General features: G+C 43.4%; 1 protein-coding gene across 3 annotated transcripts; it reads right to left on the minus strand.

The window, feature by feature from the left end:
* Positions 1–404: 404 nt before the first annotated feature.
* On the minus strand, positions 405–18,938 carry snx25 (sorting nexin 25). Of its 3 annotated transcripts, XM_079269092.1 has the most exons (22): positions 18,774–18,938; positions 17,789–18,507; positions 16,958–17,042; positions 15,217–15,433; positions 14,392–14,564; positions 10,408–10,594; positions 9,831–9,901; positions 9,175–9,365; positions 8,902–9,033; positions 8,608–8,757; positions 8,358–8,486; positions 8,093–8,257; positions 7,633–7,764; positions 4,628–4,768; positions 3,161–3,274; positions 2,725–2,802; positions 2,396–2,479; positions 2,196–2,313; positions 1,962–2,028; positions 1,623–1,804; positions 1,433–1,533; positions 405–1,317 (listed from the first exon to the last, which is right to left on the minus strand). In XM_079269092.1, the coding sequence occupies exons 2-22, from the start codon at positions 18,140–18,142 to the stop codon at positions 1,252–1,254; spliced, it is 2,937 nt and encodes a 978-aa protein (XP_079125218.1). In that variant the 5' UTR covers positions 18,143–18,507; positions 18,774–18,938; the 3' UTR covers positions 405–1,251. The 3 variants fall into 3 exon arrangements, with proteins under 3 accessions (XP_079125218.1, XP_079125219.1, XP_079125220.1); XM_079269093.1 differs by lacking the exon at positions 4,628–4,768; XM_079269094.1 differs by lacking the exons at positions 405–1,317; positions 1,433–1,533 and having other exon boundaries at positions 1,634–1,800.
* Positions 18,939–19,409: the final 471 nt, after the last annotated feature.

Below are 19,409 nucleotides of genomic sequence, written 5' to 3' on the forward strand. Positions count from 1 at the left end.
AGTTAAACATAATGGACAAGTCAAGGAATGGTTCAATTAAAATATGAATAATGCTGGGGACAATTGTTATACAATTGCTGGATTTGATTTTACGCTAGTCAGTGTTTCCTGCTTACACACGCTGGTTCATTGAACAATGTGTGTCAATACTAGTAATATTTAGTAATTTTGTAATGTGTTTTTGTCTGTTGTGTACTGTGGACTGTGTTGTGTACTGTGTCGTCTGTATGAGTTTTTGGGTGACAAATGAGTTTCCCCACTGGGGATTAATAAAGTTTTCTGATCGAATTTATACTCATAATATCAATGGATACTATTCAAGCCAGTATCAAAAACCATTTAGAGAAAATCGAAAACGCCACATCCACTTTTTGTTTGCAATTTATTGCTGATATAAACGCTCTCTAAACAATTTTTGGTAAAAATAAAATCTATCAATAATCATAAATAAAATCATCACAATGACTTTCACATGACATTATATTGCACAATTATAAGCCTTAACAAGAATCAAAGAACACAAGTGTTGCTCAGGTTGTGTGTAGGAGGAATGTTCAGAGGTCCGTGGGCAACGACGCACTTGGTTGCCTTCAGAGGGCGACAGAAAAACCGGAACTTCAACGGTCTTTGATGCGTTTAAACCGAGGTCAAACAGCTGATGACCAGACAATCATGCTGTTTACCATCACAAACTGTGACTCTTCTTTGTAGTCTAGTGACCGCCGTGATTTACACAGGAACAACGGATTTGTTGTGGTACAGGTCTGACGTTTCAGTGCTATCAAAACAAGAACGAAGAAAAATGCAGACGTGGCTCACTTAAATGTCAGAAATACATTTTGTTCTTGCGTGAATATGGACTTCCAGGTGCAAATGTGATCCGTCTCGTTAGACGGCTGCTTAAACAGGAAGAAGTCGGACTCCATTTGGTTTCTCCCGGTTCAGACGGACAAGTTCAGATCTGTGCCACAACAAAGTCAAAACATCAGCCCCTTTCAGTGACAGGTGTCGGCCCAGCTGTTCCATCATTTCACAGCAGCGTTCTGCGTCCACAAATCAGCACGCACCTCAGCTCTGACCAACACAGCTGCTTTCTGTCCGAGGTTGAACCAAAAGGCCACCTCCCTGTCTGGCTTGGCAGTTTATGATTGGTCAGCTCCAGAAAGGCCTTAGATCCAAAGACTCGGTTTATGTTACGTGTGTGTGTGTGACTGTGTGTGTGTGTGTGTGTGTGTGAGAGAGAGTGTTTGTTCAGATGTTGTCCACCTCTGCGCTGAGTTCAGGACACACTTCCTTGAGGAACATTTCCATCAACACCTAGCGGAGACAGCGAGACAAAATGATTTGTTTTGCAGCTGTACTTACATACAGTATGATACATATATGTCAGTTAAAGGAACAGTTTGTAGATTGACAGATGCATCACTCTTACATAGAGAAGATGTTTGTTGGCACTAGCCTCCTGCAGTACATTGAAGATCTTGATGATTCCATAGCGGGCATTCTGCTGGCCGACTAGATTTGCTAGTGCATCTAACAGAAAAGATCACATTGAAACAAAGACGAGATCAGACGTGTTCATGCTTTTTACATCCACAGGTCAGTGCGTGTTCTGCAGCTACCTGGGATATTGTCGAGCAGTTTCTGTTGAGCCCGGTCCTTAGTCTCGCTGCGTTCGGAGTCAGTTCGGACCTTGACGTGAGGTGCCAGCTTCCCGTTGGGCCAGAAGGTGTCCTTGAACACATTGATGTAACACACAGACATCTGCTCACAGAAGATCCAGTTCACCGTGTCCCGGATCTGTCTAGAATAAAGAATAGGAGATGTTAGCCTGGTGGCTGATCTAGGAAGACATAGAAAACATACAGTTTGCCAAATAAGGTGGCAAAGACAGTGGGAATAAATGGAATGATTGACAGCCTAGGCATAGTTTATCAAAATGCCAACTTGTTAGAACTTACTTGTTGATGGTTCGTCCAAATGTCACCTGGACTAGTGCAATTAGGGTCTTCCTCACCCACTTAAACACTGGGGGGGGGGCAGAAAATGAGAGAAGGAAACAGAATGGATAAATCCAATGTCAGAAATCACTAACTGCACCTCCAACAAACACCACTAAGGTGTACATTATTTCTATATTGATATTAAAACGGAAAAGGGGACAGTGATTAAAAGGACAACCGTGCACTACTCACTCCCTCTGAGTTCAAAGATCTCTCCTATGAGCATGAAGCAGGGCTCGGCCAGGGCGTCTCTCCTCCCGTCCGTCTCGTCGCCGTAGTCGGACAAGTCGCTGTCGTCGTCGGCCTCCTCCTAGACATTTGCACAACACAATCTCAGTGAGGACAGTCCTCGAGTTACCGTTCCTCTAGCGGTCGTGAATATGATGGAGTACCTCTGTGTGGGAGAAGAAGTCTCCAGGTAGCCTCTCCAGGAAGGAGGCCAGAGAGAAAGACGATTTCTTCTGGATTGACATCACCTTCAAAAGCATTGAACAAGATATCATCGCTACACAATGTATAGAATCATCATCATCGTATGGAATCATTCGTCCAGGTGAGGACAAACGAACCAGACACGTAATAATCAAGAAAGGGAACAAATCATCACTTTTTATGTGTGTACATATTGGCTGCTGCTTCACATGCAGGCATTTTATATTCATTGTAATGCATTACATTATTATTTCTGACTTATGAAACGTAAGAATGAGGAATTGGTTACCTTGAGGTACTCTGGGGACGGGCTGAGGAACGCATAGAGAGCCTCTGACTGGCACAATCGCTCGTCTGTCAGCAGACGCTACACACACACACACACACACACACACACACACACACACACACACACACAGTGTCATCATCAATATGTTATATCGATATGTATAGTTTTAAACAAACCGTCATTCCTATTTCACAGTCCATGTACCTCTTGGCCACTGCAGAAGTACCCTCTGGAGTAAAAGTACCCTTAAATATCTGCTCTAGTGTATTTAAATATGTGCGTTATGTTGACGTTAACAAGCTTTTATTTGTTGGTATAAAGAGTTGTATTGTCTATTACGGCAGACACCAAGCACCAAAGTGTTCGTCTTATCAAGTCAGTCATGAAATGACTCGGGTGTAGCACAGCTTTACAGTCCCGCGGTTCGCTTGTTTACCTGGAGAAAGGCATTGAGCTGAGTTCTGCTCTTGTCTAAGAATTTCTGGTCGATGGATTTGAAGGGAAGTTTGCTGAGCGATGGCAGCTGGAGTTTCTTCAACGATGGGAAACACTGCGGAAGAAGAAGGCACCAAGGATTAAAGGGGAAATTCACCACCTTTTATGTGGGTTACTAATCAGTGTTGAACAGTGGTGGGCCGGCAGGGCCTGCAACGCCTTCTCTGCTGGCCTAAACAGAATCACAAAGCTATATCTATTTTATAATTTTTCATAAATACACTACATGTATTAGAATTTATAAATATTTTTCCCATTATCTTATTGTCTCATTGCACAGCTCCTGTCTTCCTCAGTTGCTCTGCTTCCAGTGCAGCTTGTTTTAAGTTGAGCTTTTATCCAATCAGATCTCACCTCTGTGTCTCTATGTAAGAACAGAGCCAGAGGCCTGCAGACTCACAAGTGAATCCCTTTGCAGGTTAAGTGAATGGGGACGATATTGTTTATTGTCAGAGTGTTCAACCAATCAGATCTTTAGTTTGACATGTTGGGCGTATTCTTTGACGTGTCAGATCCTGCTAGCTGGCCTACAGCTACGTCAGCATTACGTGCAGCTCAGTTTCCAGGTTTGTTTTTTTTACATCTTAATGTCCTTGAGTGTGTAGGTGTTCCTCTGCAGGTCTGCTGGATTGATTTGTTGCTTTGTTGTCATATGAACATCTGTGACTGGTTCTTGTGAGTTTGTTCTTGTCATTGTGTTAATCATATTGATTTGGACTGTATGCATTGTCCGTTAATAACGAAGCATCCCGTCATGCATGGAGTTATTGTCCGGACAATTGAATCTGTTTGGGCTGTTTTCTTTTACAAAGCAAGAATGATGGTCTGGAGAAACGGGGATTGTGTGGCGATTGCTTTGAATCGGTCGGGAACAGCTAAACGCTGCGGGGAGAGTTCGTAGCTTGTTTGCTGCTGCTATTTTCCCGTTAAGCTAGTTTAGCGTAGCCTCCCAGAACACACGTGCGGTAACTCGGCTGTTTTTTGTTTTGTTTCGGGTTCAGAGGTCACACAGCCGTTGTCTCCTACGTGAGCGCAGAAAACATTATATTTCCTACAATTTAAGCTTCTGCATTTTCCAAATGCACTAGTATTGTTTGGTTTGTAAGCCTCGTACCGAACGGTTTAATATGAATACGTGTATTGTTACACCCCTAGAAACAAATAACCGTAGCTGTGTCGTCATAATGAGGTTATTAGGAGCTGGTCCAGCTGCAGGACAGCAGTGAAGGCCCAGGTATAAAATGCACGGCCCGCCACTGGTTGATGGTAAATGTAGTCGACTGAAGCAGTACTCCTCAGTGCATGCTACATTGACCCACAAAGCTGGTCAATATAAAACCATATATATATATATATATATATATATATATATATATGTATATATATATATATATTGGTGCTGTGTTACCTCTGTGAGTTTGCGGTGCAACATCTGGAATTCAGTGAGTTTCCTTTGGACGCTCCAGCGACTGTTGGCCGTCTCCTCTCCTTCTACCAGGCTTACACACACACTGTAACAAGCTACTGTCTCTCCACCCTCCTCGGTAGCCTGGGCAGAGAAATATCTCAATATGATCGACGTACAAGAACAGATTTCTGCTCTTTCAAAAAGCATGTTGATGTAAAGTGGAAATCAGCCAGTTAGACTACGTTCAAACTGCAAGCCTCAACTCGCTTTTTTTGCTCCGATTTTTCTCTCTTTATTATTTTGATGTTCACATTATTAATATTCATATTTGATGAGTTTACTGAACTGCTGTCTGTAATCTGTATTGATTTTGACTGTGTTGTTATTGTTGGTGACTTTAATATCCATGTTGATAATCCCCAGGACAGAGAGTCTATAGAACTATGTGGTGTCCTTGATAACTATGATCTGACTCAGCATGTGACAGGACCCACCCACAACAGGGGGCACACTCTGCACCTAATCATCACCAAAGGTGTAAACATTTCCAAGGTTGCTGTGACTGATGTTGCACTCTCTGATCATTTCTGTGTTTTCTTTGACAGTGCAATCTCCTTGCACACAAATGTCCAAACCAAGGTTGTGACAAAGCGTTACATCTGTGAAAACACCAGTGAACTATTTATTCAGAAGTTCTCCTCCACACCAGCCCTCTCTTGCCTCTCAGTCAATGAGCTTGTAGATGGCTTCAATTTTAAAGTTAAAAATATTATTGATGCCATTGCACCCACTAAAGTGAAGGTTGTCTCGGGTAAGCAAAGATCTCCTTGGAGAAATGCTAAGCTGGTCAAAATGGAGAAACGAGAGTGTCGGAAAGCTGAGCGCAGGTGGCGAAAAACTAATCTCCAGGTTCACTGTGACATCTATAAAGAGAGACTTCGCAATTATAATTTGGAACTTAGAAATGCAAGGCAGTCATTCTTCTCTGACATCATAACCAAAAACAAGAACAATACACGCGCCTTATTTGCTACCGTCGACAGGCTAACAAACCCTCCAGTGTCGGTAGCTGCTGAGCTCCAATCCACCTGGGCATGCAATCAATTTGCCTCCTTTTTTACTGACAAAATTCAGAAAATTAGACAAGCAGTCAGTGCCTCCACATCAACCACAGGATATGTGTTGTCCCGATCTCTGAATAACATCCATTCAAATATCATGACACAATTTCATTCAATCGACCGTAGAAGCCTAGAAGACATTATACAACATCTGAAGTCATCCTCCTGCTGCTTGGATATTCTACCAACACACTTTTTCAAAAATATTTCAAACTGCATGACCACTGATCTTTTACAAATTGTAAACACATCCCTTCTCTCAGGTGTCTTCCCACAAGCCCTAAAAACTGCAGTTATTAAACCGCTCCTAAAGAAGGCTAGTTTAGACTCCGCAACGATGAAAAATTATCGGCCAATATCAAACCTCCCATTTTTAAGTAAAATAATTGAAAAAGCGGTTTTCCAACAGCTGACCAACTTCTTGGCCGTAAATAACTGCTTTGATGTTTTCCAGTCAGGCTTTCGACAGCACCACAGCACTGAAACTGCTCTTGTTAAGGTTTTCAACGACATCCACTTAAACATAGACAATGGCAGAAGTTCAGTCTTAGTGTTACTGGATCTCAGTGCTGCATTCGACACGGTCGACCATGCCATACTCCTAGAAAGACTAAACATCTGGGTGGGACTCTCTGGCACAGCACTTAACTGGTTTGAATCCTACTTGAAGGACCGAGAATACTTTGTGTCTGTGGCTGATTACACATCAGAGCTGACTAAAATGACATGTGGTGTTCCCCAAGGTTCAATACTGGGGCCTCTTCTGTTCAACATCTACATGCTTCCACTAGCTCAGATTATGGAAAGCAACAAAGTGTGTTATCATAATTATGCAGACGACACACAAATCTACATAACTATGTCACCAGGGGACTATAATCCCATACAAGGGCTGGGTAACTGCATTGAACAAATCAACATCTGGATGTGCCAGAATTTTCTTCAATTAAACAAAGATAAAACAGAAGTAATTGTTTTTGGTACCAAGGACGAACAATTGAAACTCACCGCTCAGCTTCAATCACTGATGTTAAAACCCACAAACCAAGCCAGAAATCTAGGTGTAGTTATGGATTCAGACCTCAACCTGAACAGCCATATCAAGACAATTACAAAATCAGCCTACTATCACCTGAAGAATATATCAAGGATTAGAGGACTTATGTCTCAACAGGATTTGGAAAAACTTGTCCACGCATTTATCTTCAGCAGACTGGACTACTGTAACGGTGTGTTTACAGGTCTCTGTAAAAAGTCCGTCAGAAAGCTGCAGCTGATTCAGAACGCTGCAGCTCGAGTCCTCACTAAGACCAGGAGGGTGGATCACATCACTCCAGTTCTGAGGTCTTTGCACTGGCTTCCTGTCCAACAAATAATTGACTTTAAAATCCTGATGTTGGTTTACAAAGCACTGAATGGTTTAGGGCCAAAATACATCTCTGATCTGCTGCTACCTTATGAACCATCCCGACCCCTCAGGTCGTCTGGGACCGGTCTACTTTCTGTTCCCAGAGTCAGAACTAAACATGGAGAAGCAGCGTTCAGTTTTTCTGCTCCACATATCTGGAACAAAGTCCCAGAAAGCTGCAGGTCTGCTGAGACCCTCAGCTCATTTAAATCAAGATTGAAGACCTTTCTGTTTGCTGCTGCCTTTAATTGAACCACATTCAATTCATATATTAATCAATTTCCTGCATTTCTGCATTTTACTAGTGAATTTTATTTCTTACACTGTTTCTTTAATTGTTTTTAAATCTCCTTTTCTTTTGCCTTATGTTTTGATGCTTTTATGTGAAGCACTTTGAATTACCTTGTTGTTGAAATGTGCCATACAAATAAACTTGTCTTGCCTTGCCTTGCCTTGTAGCAGCACAACAAAAGTACCTCAGCAGTAGTGATGGCAGCCCTCCAGTGGCCCAGGTTTTCACACCACCAGTCAGTCCTGGTGATGTGCTGCTGGAGTTCACCGTGTTCTCTCTCCATGGCTCCGATCTCCTCTTTTAGTTTGCTCACAATCTACAGACATACAGGAGATGCACATTTGAACCAGCATGCAAACCAGTGACTGAAAGTGACATTAAGACGTTTTTTTAACCCTCGTCAGAAAAGTGAGTGTTGTGGATATTCTGTCAAGTTACTCAGATTCAAAACCTTTAAGTATACAAATGCCCAAGAGCAGGTCCATAGGCTTTTATGCAAATCTGATTTATTAGAAGATTTTCTTCAGCTCAAGCAGTTAACATCTTTCTGACACTGGATGTGCACATTCACCAACTTGTTTCCTGTGTTTTTAATGTTGTTCTGCTGGGAACTTATGGAGTGAATTCTCAGTTTGTTTCGTTACCTTTTTGTCTGGTTTGGGTGCGTTCTGGATGGAGCCCAGGGCCTGTCGCTTGTACTCCAGCTTGTCGTAGAGTTGGCGGAGTTTCGTAGCGGCGTAGCTGGCCTGCTCATTGATTATTTTACTGCCTTCATCACCCACCCCCTCTCCTGCATCTAGACCCTGGCACTACAGCAGAAATGTATACGTGTTACAATGTGTAGTAGCAGAGGTATACATTTGAGTAGCTTAACAGTTTGACCCTTCGACAAAATTATGCATGTCTGACCCCTTCTTCCTCCTTCTCCTCCATGCTGCACTGTGATTGGCTACCCTGCTCGTCTCTTCTGATCAGCCCATCGTAGTGGTCGGAAACCAGGAAGGAGGGGTAGTAACGCTCTCTCATCGTCTCGGCCACCTGGAGGATGTAAGAGAGCAACGGGAATGCTTTGTTGTCAGTGTGGAGCATTTTGACACGGTGGACCTTTTAATAAGAAGAGCCATGAGTTACAGTTTGTTCGTGTAAAAGCAGCAGTGACCTGTTCTTGTAGTCTGACAAAGACTTGTGTTCCTCTGTTCCCCACCAGACTCTGTTGGATCTCCTTCAGGAGAAACTTCTCCACTGGAATCTCCCTGCTCTCCACAAAGAACTTCTGGTAGATCTCCCCGACGATTTGGGGCACTTCATTCTGCACACGTGAACAAACACATGAGCAGTTACTCATCATATTAATGTGTTTTAGTATAGCACCGATGACACTCATTACTACATCACCACCCCCTTTAATGCCGTGCACTATTAGCAGCATTAGGCCAAACCCGACTGCAGTCACCTTGTTGGCGGTTTTCAGTGTTTCCACCAGTTCCCAGAAGCTGATCAGAGCTCTCTTATCAACTCTCTCCATGTAAACTCGGAAATGCTCCCGGTAACCTGGATTACACAGGATGTCATCGAACTGGAGAATCTGGATGTGGGGAGGAGAGAGAAGATGTCAGAACATCAGCCATGTGTAGCAAACTTTGTTCTAAAACTACAATATTCTCATTTTCAATTATTCAGCAACTTGTTTTCAACCAAGACCACACCAGCTGTCGCCGAGTCGTACCTTCTGACTTTGAGGCTCATCCACTTCGTCGGCCCCTCCTTCCTCGCTGTTCTCATAGTTTGGTCCGCCGAGGAGGCGGATTCTTTTCTCACATTGTTTCTTAGCAACGGTCAGCTGATTGATGTATCGTTTCATATCTCTGGCCCTCAGCAGGTCTGCCTTCATGGCTGCCGACTCTTTGCCTTTTCGCTCTAAGAGAGGGAACAGTGTGAGTCACACAGTAACATCAAGATAAAGTTGCTAGACGTCACTAACTTCATGTTACAAATAGGTTCTTCAGGGAAAGCGTAGTTGCTGATGAAAACAAAGTACCATACATGGCACTGGTCATTTAAGAGAGAGGGCGTTCTTGTTGACCGTTCTACAAATGCAAAAACGAGCACACGTCCCTTCAGATTGTGAGAGCTTGATTCAATGGAGAAAAATCCTGCAGAAAAAGTTGCTATTCCAGTATTGTTATCTCAAAGGACTTTACAGAGCCACCGTTTTGCGAGGAAAACAGGACGGTAACTCTCACAGAATTGACGCAATATAACGGCAGCGGGATCATAATCACGGCCAGAGAACCGCACACCCCAGCTTTAAATTTCCACATTTTTGGGAGTTTTGTGTAATAATTGTCGGCCTTTCTGTCATACGATGAAGCGTTTCTGTACCTTTCTGCTTCTTGAGCTGAGGGAGGCTGCTGATGGTGGTGGCATGAATAATCTCGACCACTATCTGATACCTACAGAGAGAGAGACAGATGCAAAACATCAATCACTTGTTATCAACCGATAACATTGTCTGAGGATGAATACACTGAATACTACTGGAGTCAACAAGACATATCATCACGGTCTCATGTGGAACAATGATAAAATGGTGTGTCAACTCTAAAACGCGCAAAACATATCGTACAGTCTGTAAACATGGAGATTACTGCGTCTATGTCGACAGACTTTAGATGTATATAACTATATTAGCAACAATTCAGTATTGAGCCATTCATTCTCAAACTAACAAGACAGTAGAACAGCATCATGTCCAGTCCGCATTTAGATCTATTATAAGAGACACCGTCCGTTCCCATGGTAACTCCACAGCAGAAAACAGACTGGTGGTTAAACGTTTATGCATATTTCAGAGTACTGTGTATACACACACACAGTATGGTTATTTTAAAGACGTCCACGTCCATACGGGACACTCGGTTTAATAAGGCAAGTCTGTGTGTGCCGTTTGTTGTCATGCCTGAGTTGTTTGAGGAAATTGACATCGGCAGAACTTGAGATCAGTTTGACGAAGTCTTCGTAGGAGGCAGCGTAGGTGTAGGCTTTCTTCTGCTGCTCAGCCTGCTGCTCCCTCTGCTCCAGCTGGGACAGCAGCATCCTGTTTATGGAGTCCGGATCGCTCAGCACTTCCACCAAAGGTTTCAACACTGCAGCACACAAAGAGACGACGGCTATCGGTGAACGGAATGATCGACCGAATTCTGCAATTGTTTTTCCAGTTTGAGTGAAGTCTGTTTGACGACACAAAATCCCTGATGTGACTGAAAGCGTTATGATGTTATCTATGTCTGCTTTACCATCCTTCATAGCAAACATGTTCACGTGTCCTAGCAGGCGCCACTAATAACATTAACTTCCATTTGAGTCTCCACAGAAGGAACAGAAGCCAGAAGGCAAAGCATGCACAACACCAGGACCTTGTAACCGGAACACCTGAATGGAATGCAGCCATCAATGTTCCCTCTAAGCTGCGCGCTTGAGCAATCGCGCACTGCTCGCACATTCTCAGCGCACAAGAAAATCTATGCAGCGCATAAAATAAAATTCAACATAAACGTATTAATTAATATCTAATATTAGTCCTAATCTTATCTAATCAATTAAACCAATAATAATAATAATAATAATAATAATTTAGTTTTCTGTACTATTTTGCAACGTAACTCAGTGAGTGACAGGTGTCCAGCCAATGATACGATTCGGTTCACTTACGCTACGCAGCCAATCATAGCATTGACACTATTGCCCTGCCCATTCGCGCCGTGCAGGTTAGCTAGCTATCAACAGTGCGGCGGAGTTACGAGACGCAAATGCCCCTTATCCCCCCTTATCATGGCGAAACGAACGGGCAGCGACATAAAGTCAAAGCAAGAAGCAGACGAAGCCATCAACCTGGACAAAGTGTACAACCATTGGAGAAGTGAGAAGGACAGACGTGAAAAATAAGGTAAAATTTAAGTCAGATTTGTGCATATTCTAGTGACATTTATTAAGATTTTTTACTTATGGATATTAATCATTAAATTATGTTACTACTAGATAATTTATGGGTAGTAGAAATGATAATAAAAAACTGAGTAATTACATATTTTACAGACAGAGTTACAGGAATTTACACTGTATCACAAGCTACAGCACACGTCATTGTGCAAAATGTGAATGTTTTAATGTGAACAAAATGTTATGTCTGAAAGGTGTATATGTATCATTTCTTCCAGAACAGGACCCTCACACAGGCCACAACAGGACCTCACACAGGCCAAAGCAGGACTCTTCCCATGGCCAAGAGGACTCTCACATAAAACATACTACACATCTCATGAACAACAAGATTTTTGTCTTTTTCCTTTAAAGTTTGTCAAATCACTTATATTAAAAGTAAACTAGTGAAAATTGCTGCTGTAATTTGATTCTTTTAATAAGCCATGTAACTTGCTATGATCCAAGGTTTTGAACAGGTGTGATACTGGTGTGTGGCCACAGCGTGCACATCTGATGTTGCTCACAGTGGTCCTCAGTGTGCTCAGAGAGCTTGTGTGTATGCCCAGACACATGAAAAATTAGAGGGAACATTGGCAGCCATCATTCATTGTTATAAATTACACCGGTGTCTTTCCTGCAGTCATATCAAAATGTCTGCCGTGAAAATAAAGCTTATTTACTTGTAGTTCTGGATAAAATGATACCTGACTTCAGCGTATGTGTTCACTAGCTCAGTGATCGCCAGGTGTGCCGCGGGAAAATGTCCAATTTCACTTAATGAGTCCAATAAAATATTATTTAGTTGTTGCAAATACTTTGCCATTGTTGAGCGTCTGAGCTGCAATATAGTGGCTGGCTAAGTAATACATGCTCTTCCATGCCAGTGGGTGGCAGTAGGTAGCGCAATAATGACCTTGTTCATTTAAGACAGCAGAATGAAACTAGAAAATGCATTTCCTGCTGAAAATGCGTTGGAATGCTGAAAGGAATTGTAAAATAATTGCTGAAAATTAAGAAATGGGAGACTACCCGTCTTGAAAGATTTGAGAGTTGAAAGATTACAAATATGAAGTCATATCACCCCTCTCAATAGTTGCAATAGTTGTTGGAATGCTTAACAGCATTCCAACAATAACTAGAAAATGCATTTCCTGCTGAAAATGCGTTGGAATGCTGAAAGCTGAAATTAATTGTGAAAAAATTGCTGAAAATTAAGAAATGGGAGACGATCTGTCTGAAAAATGTTGAAGCCCGAAAGCATTTAAACTGCACTGCTGAAAAACCTTCTATTTGAAATGTCACTATGATCCCTAGAGATCCCATTCAAAAGAAAATTGCAAAAAGCTTAATAATTCAAAGAATTTAAAGATTACAAATATGAAAATTAGTAGTAGTAGTGATATTTGTAGTAGTAGTAGTAGTAGTAGTAGTAGAAGTATCATTAGTAGTAGAAGTATTAGTATTTAGAAGAAGTAGTAGCTGTAGTAGCGGTCGTAGTATTTAATATAGTAGAAGTAGCAGTAATAGTAATGGCAGTATTTGAAGTAGCAGTAATAGCAGTAGTACCGTAGTAGTACTAGTAGCAGTCGTACTAATAGCTGTAATAGTATTAGTACTGGTAGTAGCATGAATAGCAGTAGTAGTAGTTGTAGTATAAGTAGTAGTGGTAGTAATAATATTGATGGTAGCAATAATAGCAGTAGCAGTAATAGTAGCAACAGCAAAAGTTGTAGTAGAAGTATTAGTAGTAGTAATACTAGAAATATGAGCAGCAGTAGTATTAGTTGTCGCAGTATTAGTAAGAGCATTCATTATTTCAACAAAAAAGCCTAATTGTGAGCTTAATGTTTAAATACAGTTATTCCATGGGGCTTTTATTTTGAAAGGGTGGGGCTGGGTGGGGGAGAGAGGAGGAGACAGAATCAGAAAGTATGAAACACACAAACAGAGGTTATTAAATGACGCTTCATCACAAGCATTTCAGTTAGAATTCACTCGGTGGGGCTTTTATTTTGAAATGGGGGGTGTGTGTGTGTGGGGGGAATCCTGTTGGATTGTTGGAATGCTTAACAGCATTCCAACAATGATGCGCAGGGGAGGTTGTGGTGACAAGACGAACAGCGATGGAGAAATATTTAAAAAGGAAAAATGCAGACTCTGAACTGAGCCCTGGACAAAATAACCCAGATGAAAAGCCCAGAAAGGATCAACACATTGAGAGACTTGTCATTAAATTGTCAGCGTATATCCAGCCCTCTGGCCCGCCAGAAAATATAATGTTTATCATAACTGGCCGTCATAACACCACAGAGCTCCGGGACCAAAAGTGGCGATGTGAGCTGACTTTTGGCGCAACATAACGAAGCATCTCACTGCGCGAAACCTCCAGCTTCAGGGACGGGGACGTGTGATCACAGACATGTGTGAGGCAGTAAAAGTCTCCACCGCTGTGTTCCCGACTGCAATTTGCCGACTTTGCACCTGTGGAGCTAATAGACCTCCAGTGTAATGACACTCAAGGCAAAGTATGACTCTGGGGGCGCAGGAGTCATCTCACTGATGCACACCTTCACTCCATCTCGAGGGTTTCCACAGAACCTAACCCCAGATATTAATGAACTGGCAGCCAAGAAAAGATGCCAAACATCTGGCTCTGGCACATATGCAAATAATGCAGCCTCCTAAACATGTATTCTTTTTGCACTTTGTCAAATATCCCTTCTATCCTGTTTATTAAATGGTGACTCTATGTGGCCCTCAACGTAGTCCCCCCCTGGGATTGAGTTTGACACCATGGCATATGTGCTGTATTATGCTAAAATGTGTCATTTTGTAACGTTCTTGGTTGTTGGTGTGCCGCGGGATCTTTTTCATGTAAAAAATGTGCCGCGGCTCAGAAAAGGTTGAAAAACACTGCAGTAGCTGACCCAAACACATGTGGTGCCATACGCAGTACTTGTACCTTTAGTAGTGATGACTTCTGTGAGGCAGCAGCGTAGTGTATGTGACTTGGCATCCTTTTGTGGCAGCAGACATAGCAGCAGTATTCTGGCTACACAGCGGAGGAAGGCCAGCTCGGAGTCCGGACTGACCAAACAGGAATGGAGAGGAAACAGCCGAGTACTCTCCTCTAGTCTGGAAACACACACATACGAAGGAGACAAGGATTGAGACATGAACGCAAAGACACAGAGAGAGAGATGTCAGATGACACGTATGAGATCCCATTTGGTGAACAGAACGAACACTGCCATTGTTATTGGTACTTCATATCGAGGTCTTTGCCTCTGAAGCCCGACTGAACGAGACGCGCTGCTGCTGCTGCTACACTGTTCCTAAAGTACTGAAGACGAGGGAGGCCGGACGTCTCTGTAGTGCGATCAAATCATAAGTCTCGCCCGAGTTGCCGGGATAATGAAACCAGATGTGTGAGTCATCGCTCTGTCTGGAAGTGTACCTGGCAGACGCCGACTGGAGAGGGAGGAAGCGGGTACTGAGGATATTAATGGTGTTTATTGCAACAATTTTACCCCATCTGCGCACACAAGACAACAGTGTATGAACAACTATGAGTCAGCACTGAGAAGGATGTGTGTGAGGAACACACCCAACCATCAACTAAGCTAAAGTAAACTATTCACAATCGTGCATACTCGTGTTGTGTGTGTTATGTTATGTTTATTTGATATGGACATCACAGTAGCATTAGAATTGTATGCACAAAGCCCAGATGCACTGTTTTAAGTGTTTGTAGCGAAATGCTAATTTACAACACCTGTCATCGTACCTCGCAGATGCAGCCTTGAGGTCAGTGAAGTGTGTGTGTAGGATTCGGATGGTGTCGTAACACACCACGTTGACTAGGTCGATGCCGGCGAGCCTGGATCGCAGCTGCCCGATCATCTGCCACCAGTCCTCCGACAGCATGGAGTACAACTGGCCCTCGTCATGACTCAGAGGGATGTACCAGGACAGGATGTAGTCCCTGTAGGCGTAGTCAAACACTGGGGACAGACAGGGAGACAGAGAGAGAAGAGTCAGACCGCAGTTCTCTCTCTCTCTACATGCAAATGTTGAATCCGTTGAGGAAAGAGAAATAGACTTTTTCAATGTTTAAAGATGCAGTCAGTTATATTCTACCGACACCATTTCGTGCACGAACCATCTGGCTGCTGAGACGTCAAGCTTTCTAAACAAGAGGAGCTGTCCCGGCTGGGTTTTACTTGCGAATGCTCTAATCTCCCAGGACCCCTGAATCACCCACTGCACTAGTTTCATGTCACGCTGGTGCAGCATGTGAACGGCGGAGCCGTATCATCCGTCCCATCTATTGTGTATACACGCTGCTTATCGTGCTGCTGTGGTTTTCCCCGGTAGATGTAGACGTTACTTTAAAGCCATAACTGACAGCAGCTTTATCATATATGCTGCACAAGAAGCAAAATCACTGAAAAAAAGAGGTTGCAACAAGAGTGTTCTACACAGTATTATGAATTAAAGAGGAATTTCAACATGAAAATCTTCATCAACTTCAACGCGGTAATAACTGCACATTGATGTAACGAATTCTGAAATTTGAAATACCGGGTACCAAATTAGAACACGATTGAGCACCATCTTCTTTTGCTTTGGAGGCAAAACTAAGTGTTAATACATTTTCTTGCGTGCTATTCCTACCAATCATAAAAAAGCGAACTAATAACCACAGCTCCTCCGGGAAGCTAATGCCTTGAATTGGTTGCTTGGTTTAAATCCAAGAATTGAGCAACACAAAACCAATACAGAAACTCGAACTTGAACGTGCGTGCAGGACGTTGTATTCCACTATAAGTGGGTGGGATCACTGAGGGGACATGGTGCCTCAGTCAGCAGTTTTTTGGTTTGTTTATTAAAAAGCAGAAGCTGCAAGTGTTTCAACCGTGTCAGAAACATTTAAGTGACACTCTTTGAAATGGAGGCAGTTTATTTTTTAAACACTGGAATTGGCGCAGCAGAACTGAAACTCACACATTTGTTAACTTAAAGAACAGCATTGTGGGATAGAAAATTTTAATATAAACATGCCGTTTAATATTTTGACATGTATGATTACAGCTGCAACAAGCATAGCTGAAAGCAAACTTGTGCTACTGCCGGTAGCATATTTGATAGTGCACAGCACTAAAAATACCTTGTACTACTATGAGGAAGGGACTACAGTGTACTAGATGGCATATAAGAGGTGGATTTAGAGATGAATTCAAACCTAAAAGCTGGCTTTCCTTTTCGTCCCATACATTCTGTTGTCATAGTGTGAGCAGTAAACGTGAAGCTTTAAAAACACAAATATCACATTTGATGCTCAAGCGATCTCAAGCATATCAAGAATCCTGACTTGTTGGTGCACTTTGTTCTTCGCACTGTCATGTCCACAGCTAACGTTTACACGAGACGATCTGAAACCTGCTGTGCTGACCGTTTCCAAATGCGTTAACACGGACACAAGAAGACCACCTCAGAAGATCTCTGAAGCGGCGGCGATCCATTACCTTCCTTCAGAGCTTTGTCCACGTTGTGCGACACCACCACCCTCCTGCTCTGGCTTGACTCCTGAGCGGGCACCAAAAAACGGGCCTGAAAAACAAGAGAATCAGAGAGCATGTCCCATCACAGATGGTGGAGGAAACAAAAAAATCGTGGAAATATTGGGCAAAAACAGGACGAGAGCTGCGCATTTAATAAGTCTCACATTCTAAAAGGCAGGGCAAATTTGTCACAGCTCATACAGCATGTCGACCAGACACATGTTGGTGACAATACTCCTCCACTGTCAACATCAATAAGTCATCAGTACACAGCAGCGCACACACACACACACACAAACAGATGAAAGGCAGCCGCTGGGTTGCGGTTGCCCATTAGAGGCGAAACCACCAGCCGGTTGCAGGGACATCATTTACTTTGCTTGTGGAATAAATCACCCTGTATCTGAGCGTGTGTGTGTGTCTAAATTCAGCACCGTGACACGACTTCATCTATTATAGAGCAACACAGCAAGGAATCCAGGAAGATGAGAGAGAGTGGAACGCTGGGAAAGGGGCGGGAAATAATTGAGGGGTAGGGGGGCAAAAGGAGAGGAGAGTGAGAATAATATGGAACACAGATGTGCGTGTTCAACATGTTGTCCCTGTTGAAGAGAAGTGCCCTTAGAATTTGTAGTAGAATTTGTCAGTTTCCTCTCCATGAATGGATTCCAGCAGTTGATTGTAATTCATGGTGTAATGCAGATGCAATATCATAGTGTGCTGGTAGAGTCTGTGTGCATTGTCGACAGTGTGTGATTAATAACAACAACAACAACAACACCACCATAATCTTACCATAAGCTTGTTGAAGAACCCCTGCCGCACAGCCAACTGCCTCCTGTTCCTGTCAAAGCAGCTGACTTTGAGAGGACTCTTCCGGACCAGCAGAACAAAGCTCCCAGCCAGGAAACACAGCAGGGCGAACGACACATAGATGAAGAGCTTCAAGAAGAACGAGGTGAGGGTCAGGCCTCCCCACGCCAGCTGAAACAAGACTGCTGCCACCACGCCCAGGCAGAAAGCCGGGACGAACCGGAAAGAGGAGCCGACGGCGGAGGTGGAGATGGCAGACATGGGCCCCTCTTCTCCGCCGGCGCTGCTACTCCTTCCAGCCAGTGGTGGTGTGGTGGTGGTTGAGGGGGTGGGCATGCTGCGACCCCACCATCCATATATGAGCCACTACTAGTTAGGCTGGAAATGTGGTCCGCTAGTCTGTACGCCAAGTCCGACTGGTAGGTATACTGTGTGCACTCGTGTGTCCCCTCGACTACAGCGCTGTCTCCAAGACGAGGCATCCCGGCTCTGACATCTCCCCTCCAACCCACGCCGCTACGGTGTCCGCGCTCCTAGCATCGACCCGCCCGGCAGCCACCACAGTCGGCACGGAGCCCCGTCAGCTCAGTCATCCACGGCAGACCGGGGGCACCGGGGTTGACTTGGAATCGTCCGATAGGGTCGCTCAGAGAGCGGAGACCCGGGGAGCGATGAAGCTCCGGAGCACCATCCACAGTCACCTTGGAGACAAATAGGTGGAAGGGTAGCTTAGTGACTGTTGCTAACCAACGGGGCTAGCAGGAAGCTCGACTAGCTAAGTAGCCAATATAAGTTACTGTTAGCTGCTTTAAAACTACAAAATGCATCAAATACAAGCAAAAAAACAGCAAATAACCGCAAACTGCGGTGTAGTTTGACTACTACGCAAACTGCAATACTGACAGCTAGCCGACTAGCTTGCTTGCTAAGCAACCAATTTAACATCAGCTAACGTTAGCTTACTTACTTGTCGTTATTAAGAGTGAGCGACAATAGCGCTACATTCTCGCTTTCCTCTGTGTGGAGTAACGTATCGGGGACTTTGCAGAGGTGAATTCAACGTATTATAAACGCAACGACAGAATACATCAAGTCCAGAATGCCCAACAGATCAAAACAAGCTACTGGTATTCTCCCCGAGCTCCAGCTGACTGGCAATCTCTGTGAACGTGAAGGCTGTCAGCCAATCAGCGCTGGTGTTAACTGTGGATGGTGCGTCTGTTTTATGTATCAGAACAGCCCGAATGGACGGGGGCGTTTAGTTTGAACGTTGTTGTGGGTGCACTGGGGAAAAGACGGACCAGCTGGGAGGCAACGGGCTATAATCAAGCGTACCACGAGATAAAGGATCACGCCTCTCTGACGATTGTTTTATTCTCTCGTATATGGTTTAAATTGCTGTCTGACTGTTTTCGGTTTTGTTTTAACGTTACAGAGGTGTATAAATACAAACTACGTTTTTATTTTTCACATTTTACACAATGTCAACTTAGCCTACATTTCAGCCATATTCAACCCAGATAGCGTATAGGCTACAATTAAGGGCTATTATTAATTCCTAAAGGCTTGATATTCAGAAAGGAAACTACATTTTAAAAAACAA

Source organism: Melanostigma gelatinosum (assembly GCF_949748355.1).
Source record: "Melanostigma gelatinosum genome assembly, chromosome: 5".
Taxonomy (NCBI): Eukaryota; Metazoa; Chordata; class Actinopteri; order Perciformes; family Zoarcidae; genus Melanostigma; species Melanostigma gelatinosum.

Excerpts from the sequence above, each read along its gene's own strand:
- snx25 (XM_079269092.1), bottom strand. The coding sequence starts at position 18,142 with ATGCCCACCCCCTCAACCACCACCACACCACCACTGGCTGGAAGGAGT. Across the intron at positions 10,595-14,391 it reads AGAAGTCATCACTACTAAAG|TGTTGAAACCTTTGGTGGAA; the intron begins GTACAAGTACTG and ends TGTGTGCTGCAG. Across the intron at positions 4,769-7,632 it reads CTGCCATCACTACTGCTGAG|GCTACCGAGGAGGGTGGAGA; the intron begins GTACTTTTGTTG and ends TTCTCTGCCCAG.